Source organism: Lolium rigidum, chromosome 6 (assembly GCF_022539505.1).
Source record: "Lolium rigidum isolate FL_2022 chromosome 6, APGP_CSIRO_Lrig_0.1, whole genome shotgun sequence".
NCBI lineage: Eukaryota > Viridiplantae > Streptophyta > Magnoliopsida > Poales > Poaceae > Lolium > Lolium rigidum.
Window position 1 is genome coordinate 168,138,656 of NC_061513.1, and position 9,994 is coordinate 168,148,649.

The following is a 9,994-nucleotide window of genomic DNA, read 5'->3' on the forward strand; positions in this document are numbered from 1 at the left end:
GTTTGTGAGTGTTTCCTCTTGGGTTCTTGGAACCCTAGACGGTGTTGTAGTCCTTGTGGCCTTGTAGGATTTGTGGAGTTGTAGCCTTTTGTGGCGTGTTGTAGCCTTCTGTGGCCTTTTAGCCTTTGTGGCGGTGTACTTGAGAGCCTCCAATTGTTGTTGAGTTTGCCTCAAGCTTATTAATTGGGAGATTGCCCCAAGCTGTACGGATTCGGTGACCACCCTCAAGGGTCCCTTAGTGGATCGAGGTTTTCCCTTTTGGTAGGAAGGCTCGAGGATAATACGGTGCTCCATCGTGGCATTTGGAGTGCCTTGTGCCTCCACACCGCTCCAACGAAGAGTAGCATCCACAAGGGTGTGAACTTCGGGATACATCGTTATCTTAGCGTGCCTCGGTTACTTCTCAACCCAAGCTCCTTTACTTATGCACTTTACTTTGTGATAGCATTCGTGCTTGATGTTTTATATCTTGGTGTCACTTTGTTGCTCATCTTGCTTAGCATAGGTTGTTGGTGCACATTAGGAAAACCCTATTTATAGGCTTTGTGCTTGACAAGTAAAACCTATTTTTCTTCCGCACTTATTCAAGCCCTCGAGTAGATGTTTTTGAAACCGCCTATTCACCCCCATCTAGGCGACATCCTTGGTCTTTCGAAATGGCAGTGCAAGATTTCATCCTACAAGCAATCATTTTGACACTACCTAATCCTTCTAGGATCTAATCCAACCAACCTCGCTCGAGCTGCGGTTACTTACATTCATTGTTTGAGGCGAAAGAGAACTTGACGAAGTACTCTTGTTGCGCAGTTGTGGCTGACCGGAGATCTGTGGGACGCTTACCTCCTCGAAGACCGGAGGTGGAGCTCAAAAGGTGTTGGGGGGATGTGGAGGTTTTGAGTCAGACGGTGAGAATGGAGGGTAGAAATAGGGGAGGATGCTCGGTAGGAGGGTGACATATCCTTCGTGCCCCGTTTGTGGAATTACATGCTCTAACCAGTTTAAACGTAAGACTGATCTATTTGAATCCAGTACCTTGTAAATCATACCATGTAAAATTGCATGCTCTAGCGAGTTCGATCGATAATTAAAGACCAACCTAATAGAAGATACTAGGCAATTATATATTGCGGTATCTCCTTGCTCGATCGCATGCAAGTAAAATTGTCTTTTCACATCCACGAAGTGGAAGACAAAAGTGCCTTACTAGAAATCCACCTAATCCAGAGCTTGCTCCAAGGGTGCTTCGAGGATGAAGACATTTCAGCCCAGTTTTATCTTCGCATGTGCGAGCCAAATAAGCTAGCCGCTACCAAACGTATCCCAATTATACACACGAGATGGAATTTTAACAAACAGACGATATCATCTACTCTGACGACAATATTTGTCATCGCTGACGCTGAGAGCCGCTCATTTAGCACTTACTAGCTCACCGGGTCAATCAAGTGGTCACTACTCACTAGTAGTGTGGGCAAATGTCAGCAACCTGGTACCTCAAGGGGCCAGCCACACCGTTGCTGGGCCTCCAGATGACAAGGGGGAACCCAAGACCAGGCCCACGAGGACACGCAAGCTACCTGGGTGGCTGCTTGGGCCGCGATGGGCCAAGTGAGCATGTAACGTGTGTGTGAGTGAACGTCTCCTGTACTTAAGGCCTGAGCGCCGGTGCTGTACTTGACTTGGATCTTACGAAACGATGAACACGACTCAGTGAGTCCGTGCGGTAGAAGGAGAGAATAGACTGGATCTTAGATCGGCTTGATTCAAACCTCTTCCTGTATCTGTGGATCGAGAGATGAAATAGAAATTCCCCAGTACCTTACACTTGGTATCAGAGACCAATTCGATCCCCACCCTGGAGATTCCCACCCACAACCACCCCACGAGATTCGCTGTTCGCCGCCGCGCCGCGGCCATGGAGAGCTTGTCGCCGGAGTCGCGGGCTCTCTACGATCTACTCAAGACGGAGTCCGCGGAGGTCTACGAGTCCAAGTTCATCGCCTACAAAAAGGAGATCCTCGATGCGGTGTGGGCGTCTCTCGACGACACGAACAACCAAATCAAGGACCTCAGCGACACCGTCGCCACCGCGCAGTACCAGATGGGCGCCGATCTCGAGGCCGCGCATCATCGATTCGGCTCGGAGCTCGCCGCCGTCAAGGGCTCGCTCAGCGCGGAGATCGCGGCGCTGTCGAGCAACGTGGACCGCGCCATCCGTTCGTTTCCAAGCACTTCAGCGGGACGGACGCCGACGCCAACCTCTTGGCAGTCGGGGGATGGAGCTGTCGGCCAAGGGCACGGCGATGATCCGCTACACCGGGGGAAGGCCAGTGCATCGCACCAGCCTCCTCCGGTCGGAGGTATGCACTCCGGCCAGATCTCATCGCTCTGTACGATTCCCAGTACTGGACTTCTCCATTCTGATGCCGCTGCATCGGCCCCGCGCGTCGAATTGCCACAATTCGACGGAGCGAACTCCAAATTGTGGCAACGGCGTTGCGAGGAGTATTTCCACAGATGGGGAACTCCGGAGACGATGTGGATTTCTTATTCGTCGTCGGCTGTTACTGGAGCTCGCTGCGACATGGTTGGAGGCATTCCTGAACAAATGTCCTGATGCGGGTTGGTCGGAGTTTGTACAAGCAGTTCATGCCCGTTTCCAGAGGAATCAACACCAACTCCTCCTTCGTCGATTGTTCCATGTCTCTCAGACCAGCAGCGTTGAAGAGTATGTGCAGAAATTCTCTGACCTGGTGGATCAAATCTCGGCATATGAGGTACAGCCAAATGCATTGCATTACATCACTCGTTTCCTGGATGGATTGCAACCTGCTGTGCGTGTGTTGGTGGCGATACAACAGCCTGTTGATCTGGATACTGCTTATACCTTAGCCTTGTTGTATGAGGAGTTAGCTGATGGAATTGCCCCGGCCAGCAGTCATTTTGGTACTCATGGACATTCCAGCAGGCGTCCGCAAGCCCATCCATTACCTCCTCCTCCACCCGTGCCGCCAGCTAAGTGGATTGCCAAGCCTGTTGAAGAAAAACGTGTTCCAGAGAGTGGCCGAACGGGTGCTGAGGACAAGTGGGCTAGCTTGAAGGCTTATCGTCGCTCCAAGGGCCTCTGTTTTGTTTGTGGTGAGAAATGGGGAAGAGACCACCAGTGTAAGGCAGCTATCCAACTTCATGTTGTCCAGGAGATGATAGATTATATGAGGTTAGCTGAGAATGACTCGCAGTCAGAAAATTCTGAAGGGCAATCATCTGAACAGCTGATGATGCTATCTGCTGCCGCAGCATCTTCTGGTTCAGCGGCCAAGTCAATGAAAATCATGGTCGAAATCCAAGGTCACAGTTTCTCCTTCTTGATTGATTCTGGCAGTTCTTCGTGCTTCATTGATCAGCACGCGGCACAGTTACTCTCTGGAAAGAAACAGCTCAGTAATACAGTCCAAGTCCAGGTAGCTGGTGGAAAGATTTTACGCTGTGATGAAGGGTTCTCTGAATTGCAGTGGTCCTCGCAAGGGTACCAGTTTTGTGACTCCTTCCGTATCCTTAACCTGCAGAACTATGATGGCATCTTGGGACTTGATTGGTTAGCGAAGTATAGTCCTATGTTATCTCATTGGGCTCAACAGTGGATGGCGTTCCAAGCTGCGGATCAGTTAGTTGTGTTACATGGTGAAGATACTCCTGGACAGACTTATGCTATGTTGGAATTGCATATCGTTCGTGAAGCTCCTGATGAGGCAGTACCGAAGCTTCGACCAGATTTGCAGTCCTTACTGGATCAATTTGCTTCAGTGTTTGACGCTCCTACTGGCCTTCCTCCTCGAAGACAATATGATCACCAAATTCCTCTCATTCCGGGAGCTCGTCCCGTGTCTATGCGGCCCTATCGAGTAGCTCCCGAGTTGAAATCTGAAATTGAGCAACGAGATCCAAGAAGCTGCTGCGTTTAGGGGTTATCACCCACAAGCAACTCGCCTTTTGCGTCTCCGGTCCTTCTTGTCGGGAAACGGGACAAAACCTGGAGATTGGTTGTCGACTATCGCCATCCGAATGCTCTTACTTGTCAAAGGAAGGTATCCTCCGCTCGTTATCGATGAATTGCTTGATGAGTTGGCTGGTGCACGCCGGTTCTCAAAGCTAGACCTACGAGCCGGCTATCATCAAATCCGTTTAGCTCCGGGGGAGGAATTTAAAACTGCCTTTCAAACGCATAACGGTCACTATGAGTTCAAGGTTATGGCGTTTGGTTTGACTGGAGCCCCTGCTACTTTTCAGTTTGCTATGAATGCATCCTTGGCACCTGTACTCCGCAAATTTGCCTTGGTGTTCTTCGATGATATACTCATTTACAGTGTGACATATGAGGATCATCTCAAGCATGTGGAGCAAGTATTGAGCATTCTCCGTAAGGATCAATGGCAGGTGAAGCTTTCCAAATGTGCTTTTGCTCAGGAGAAGATTTCTTACCTAGGGCATGTGATATCAGCTTGTGGTGTTGCGACTGATGATTCCAAAATTGAAACCATCCGTACCTGGCCAGTACCAACCAATCTCAAAGAGTTGCGAGGGTTCTTAGGCATTACAGGCTATTACCGTAAGTTTATTCGCCATTACGCAATCATCAGCCAACCGCTCACTGCATTACTGAAGAAAGGGTCGTCTGTATGTCCGGATCGACGATCGAAACTCGCCTTCCAAACCCCGAAATCAGCACTAATGACAGCCTCCCGTTCTTGCCTTGCCAGACTATAAGCTCCAGTTCGTCGTGGAAACTGATGCTTGTGACATAGGAATTGGAGCAGTCCTGTCTCAAAATGGACACCCTCTTGCTTATGTGAGCAAGTCCTTGGGACCCAGAAATCGTACACTGTCTGTATATGAAAAGGAATATTTGGCAATCTTGCTTGCTGTGGAACAGTGGCGTTCATATTTGCAAATGGGGGAATTTGTGATCCGCACAGATCACAAAAGCCTCACTCATCTCGATGATCAGCGGCTCCATACTCGATTGGCAACAAAAAGCTTTGACCAAATTGATGGGATTGCGATACGATGGTCGTGTACAAGAAGGGCAACTCTGAATGGTGCTGCAGATGCCCTGTCGCGCAAGCCAGTGCATTCTTCAGAAGTTTATGCCGCTATGACAGTCCAGCCGACTTGGCTCGATAAGGTTGTTGACAGCTATAGTCAGGATTCGTTTGTTCAAGAAAAACTGCAGCAATTAGCCGTTGACCCGTCTTCTGCCACGGATTATTCCTTTTCAGATGGCTTGCTTCGTTATCAAAAGAGAATTTGGGTGGGTCGTAATACATCGTTACGGCAGCAAATTGTTTTGGCATTCCACAGCAGCCCCTTGGGTGGCCACTCAGGCTTTCCAGTCACTTATCGCCGCTTGATTTCTCTATTCAAATGGCCAGGCATGAAACAGGATGTTAAGACCTTTGTCAGCAATTGTCACATCTGTCAGCAAGCTAAGCCTGAGCGCACCTTGCCTGCTCGGGCTGTTACAACCCCCGCCCGTGCCTTCGGGTCCGTGGGCGATGGCAACAATGGACTTCATTGATGGGTTGCCAACGTCTCGCCAATTCAACTGCATCATGGTTGTCGTCGAAAAATTCTCTAAGTATGCACATTTTATACCCTTGAAGCACCCATACACTGCTACTACCGTGGCTGACCTCTTTGTTGATTCTGTCTACCGTCTTCATGGCATGCCAAAAATGTTAGTCTCTGACCGAGATCCAGTCTTTACTAGCAAATTCTGGCAGGGAGTTCTCAAGGCTACTGGTACGGAACTGAACATGAGTACTGCCTATCACCCCCAGACAGATGGTCAAACAGAGCGTGTCAATCAATCTATTGAATGCTATCTTCGTTGCTTCATCAGTGCTCATCCCAACCAATGGTCAAAATGGTTGAGCCTCTGTGAATTCTGGTACAACAACAATTGGCATTCTTCTGTGGGAAAAACTCCTTTCGAGGTAATATATGGACGACAGCCTCGTTTCTTTGGCGTGACAGCTTCTGACAGTATTGCCGAGGAAGATGTGCAGACTTGGTTGTCCGACAGGCAATTGGTGATTGCTTCTGTCCGACAACATTTGCTTCGTATGCAGCAACGTATGAAACACCAGGCTGACAAGCACAGATCTGAGCGTTCCTTCTCTGTTGGTGACGAAGTATTCTTGAAACTTCAGCCGTACGTTCAGTCATCCGTCGCGCGTCGAGCTAACCACAAGCTCGCGTTCAAGTTCTTTGGTCCGTTTCCGGTGATTCGGCGCATTGGTGAAGTTGCCTACAACCGAAGCTTCCCGATTCAAGCAGAATTCATCCCGTCTTCCATGTTTCACAGCTCGAAACCTTGTATTGGACCCAAGCATCGTGTACTACCGCAACTTCCCGATGCCGATTCTCGTCTTCCGTGTTCCAATTCAAGTGCTCTGCGGCGTCGTGTTCGCCAAGGCTGGTCTTCGCACGGTCGTCCAAGTCCTAGTACAATGGAGTGGAGCTCCGACCTCGTCCGCAACATGGGAAGATATGGAAGAGCTTCAGCAGCGTTTTCCGCATGCACCGCTGGGGACAAGCAGGTGAACAAGAGGGGGGGAATGTCGACAACCTGGTACCTCAAGGGGCCAGCCACACCGTTGCTGGGCCTCCAGATGACAAGGGGGAACCCAAGACCAGGCCCACGAGGACACGCAAGCTACCTGGGTGGCTGCTTGGGCCGCAGTGGGCCAAGTGAGCATGTAACGTGTGTGTGAGTGAACGTCTCCTGTACTTAAGGCCTGAGCGCCGGTGCTGTACTTGACTTGGATCTTACGAAACGATGAACACGACTCAGTGAGTCCGTGCGGTAGAAGGAGAGAATAGGCTGGATCTTAGATCGGCTTGATTCAAACCTCTTCCTGTATCTGTGGATCGAGAGATGAAATAGAAATTCCCCAGTACCTTACAGCAAATCCTGCTCTTCCGCTTCCAGGTCTCCGCCAGTGGCCCGCTTTGTTCCCCTGCCGCCGAGACTGCGAGCTGCGAGGCGCCATGGCGGAAACCCCACTGATTCCTCGCGTCAGGCTGGGCACCCAGGGACTGGAGGTGATTTTCCCCTCTCCCTCTCGCACGACTAGTCGTCCGATTCCGATTTAGACATCCTTCTCCTGTCTCGCACTGAATCGAATGACCCAAGGTGTCTAAGCTGGGGTTCGGGTGCATGGGCCTGACGGGCGCGTACAACTCCCCGCTCGGCGACGACGCCGGGATCGCCGTCATCGCGCACGCCTTCCGCCGCGGCGTCACCTTCTTCGACACCTCCGACGTCTACGGCCCCCACACCAACGAGACCCTCCTCGGCAAGGTCGGCTCTTTGATTTCCTGGTTCCTTTCTTGATTTTTTTTCCTTCCGTGCCCGAAGAGAATCAGGCTAAGTGTGCGAATCTTGGCTTGGTCCAGGCGCTGAAGCAGCTGCCGCGGGAGCAGGTGCAGGTGGCCACCAAGTTCGGGATCCAGCGGGACGCCCACGGCACGGGCACCGTCTGCGGCCGCCCGGAGTACGTGCGCGCCTGCTGCGAGGCCAGCCTGCGCCGCCTCGGCGTGGACCACATCGACCTCTACTACCAGCACCGCATAGACACCACCATCCCCATCGAGGACACGGTCTCTTCTCGCTCGCTGTGGCTGCCCCCCTTTCTTCATCAATTCCTTCAGCCTGAATCCTGTGTTTGATTGGTGCGGTTGCTCATTGTAACTCTTGGACTGAAACTGCTGTAGATTGGTGAACTCAAGAAGCTCGTGGAGGAAGGGAAGGTCAAGTACATTGGACTATCCGAGGCGAGCCCCGACACCATCAGGCGTGCTCACGCCGTGCACCCGATCACCGCCGTGCAGATGGAGTGGTCTCTGTGGGCTCGCGACATCGAGCCCGAGATTGTGCCTCTCTGCAGGTGAATTCAGAATTACAAATTCGGCTTATGCAGTTCCATAATCGATATCCTGGTTGACTGATTGATTATGTAAAGAAACTGATTCATGTGTTCTGTGGACCTCAGAGAATTGGGGATTGGAATTGTTCCTTACAGCCCGATTGCTCGTGGATTTTTCGGTGGAAGAGGGGTCACAGAACAAGTGTCTGCTGAATCTAATCTGGTGCAGATACAACCAGTTGCTTTCTGCACCAGTCAATTATTTTCAGTTACTTCCTCGCAAAAAAATATTTTTTCAGTAACTTGGGCCTAAACCTTTATACTATTTTCTTGTTTTTTAGAAAGGACATCCACGGTTTTCGGCAGAAAATCTGGAGAAGAACAAGATTCTTTATCTGAAAATGGAAGAACTGGCCAAGAAGCACCAGTGCAGCCCTGCCCAGCTAGCTTTAGCTTGGGTTCTGCATCAAGGGGATGATGTGGTTCCGATACCAGGTTAATGTTGCAATCCATTTCCATGTTATTCATAGCATTTAGTGTTAAACATGTATCATAATTTTATCTAGTTCTCAGTTCACACGGTGGGCGGAAAAGGTGAAGATTGTCTTGCTTCCATGTGCTTCCTGATAAAAGTGAAACACGTAGTTCTAATAAAACTTGGTGAAATATAAGGGATACAAACAAGTATATTTCATTTGCAATCTACCTTTCTTTGGCAGAGTTACAATGGTAATATGAGCACCCTCGGAGATATGTGGTCTTTTGCTCCACAGAGTGCTGTGATGTTAATTTTAAACTGAACTGTAAAATGTTTTGGCACCTTAGAACAGGGCCTATTTTATCCACGAAGAAAACTCTTGAATTTGTTTTGCACCCAAGTTCCAAACAAATACTACATCAGTAGTCATGCTCGTATTTTCAGTATACCAGCATCTGATCACTAACAAATATGCTCTACAATTTCCCAGGGACAACTAAGATCAGGAATCTAGACTCCAACATTGACTCTGTAAAGGTAAAGCTAATAGAAGATGAACTGAAAGAAATCAGCGACCAGATACGGGAAGAAGATGTGGCCGGCGGAAGGCAATATACTTCTTTTGCGCATACCACCTGGAATTATGCGGACACACCAAAGAAGTAACCTTACAAAGATTGTAGAGACAGTGATATGTGCAGAAAAAACAACCATGCCACGCTATATGCTATTTTGCTGTTGGTGGTGCCTGTATCTTGTGAATGCCCCCCTGCTCAATAATGTACTACGAATAAAGACAGGTGTACTGTCTCCAGGAACCATGTAAACTTCTGTCTGCTCGTGTTGCAGAAGACGATACTGTAATAGTTATGTGACATGGTTCTCTAGCTCCAGGTCTTTGTTCTTCTCTCTCACCTATCAACTAGTGGCTAGGGGGTTGTGGTCAAGGGTGAAGGCCTATGTGAGAAAGGTATTTGTATCATGCTAGCATTTCTCCAGCACAGCTGCACTTGTAATTAAGAATGTTGCCATCATTGCTATAGCGGAGACAACTCACGAGATAGTGGCGCTGCAGAGGAAATCACTCCGATTTTCTAGACTCTACCCTGGAAAACATAATAGGATAGTAAGTTATGTCCTGATGATTATGAATAAGATAGCAGGAAAATAAAATATATCACGCGGGAAGAACTAAAAACTACACAGTTTCAGTACCATCTGAATGAGGATTTCTTTCCCGGCACTTGAACCGGGTACAGAAAAGAATATGCATTGGTCTCATCTACTAGCGTAGCCATCTTCACATCGTCATCCATCTCGGCAACAGCATAGGATTCTATATGGTCATCAAGACCAAAGCACTTGCAGATGAGAAAGGAAAAAATAGAAGGAAAGCGTGTATCGCAATATTCCATTGTTGTTCCAACACATTAAGGATAAAAATAATCAAACCATCTTAAGCTGAACAATGGCATGTCCTCAAATTAGCATATCTTTGACACTCTCACAATGAGTCCCACAGTTAAAGAGTGAACATGATTATGCACTAGTACCCTCACCTGAAACCAGGAGAACAATTGCAAAAGAG

At 49.0% G+C, this 9,994-nt stretch overlaps 1 protein-coding gene across 2 annotated transcripts; it reads left to right on the forward strand.

Annotated features, from left to right (window-relative positions):
• Positions 1 to 1,378: 1,378 nt before the first annotated feature.
• LOC124666569 (probable aldo-keto reductase 1) lies at positions 1,379 to 9,440 on the forward strand. Of its 2 annotated transcripts, XM_047203910.1 has the most exons (8): positions 1,379 to 1,475; positions 6,971 to 7,104; positions 7,196 to 7,363; positions 7,459 to 7,662; positions 7,777 to 7,949; positions 8,055 to 8,151; positions 8,270 to 8,423; positions 8,897 to 9,440. In XM_047203910.1, exons 2-8 carry the CDS (start codon positions 7,051 to 7,053, stop codon positions 9,070 to 9,072), a joined length of 1,026 nt encoding a protein of 341 aa, XP_047059866.1. In that variant the 5' UTR covers positions 1,379 to 1,475; positions 6,971 to 7,050; the 3' UTR covers positions 9,073 to 9,440. The 2 variants fall into 2 exon arrangements, with proteins under 2 accessions (XP_047059866.1, XP_047059867.1); XM_047203911.1 differs by lacking the exon at positions 7,459 to 7,662 and having other exon boundaries at positions 1,383 to 1,475.
• The last annotated feature ends 554 nt before the right edge of the window (positions 9,441 to 9,994 follow it).

Bases quoted from the DNA above. Each gene is read 5' to 3' on its own strand.
- LOC124666569 (XM_047203910.1), top strand. From the start codon at position 7,051: ATGGCGGAAACCCCACTGATTCCTCGCGTCAGGCTGGGCACCCAGGGA. The intron at 7,950-8,054 runs GTGAATTCAGAA...TGTGGACCTCAG, and splicing joins GAGATTGTGCCTCTCTGCAG to AGAATTGGGGATTGGAATTG. The intron at 8,424-8,896 runs GTTAATGTTGCA...ACAATTTCCCAG, and splicing joins TGATGTGGTTCCGATACCAG to GGACAACTAAGATCAGGAAT.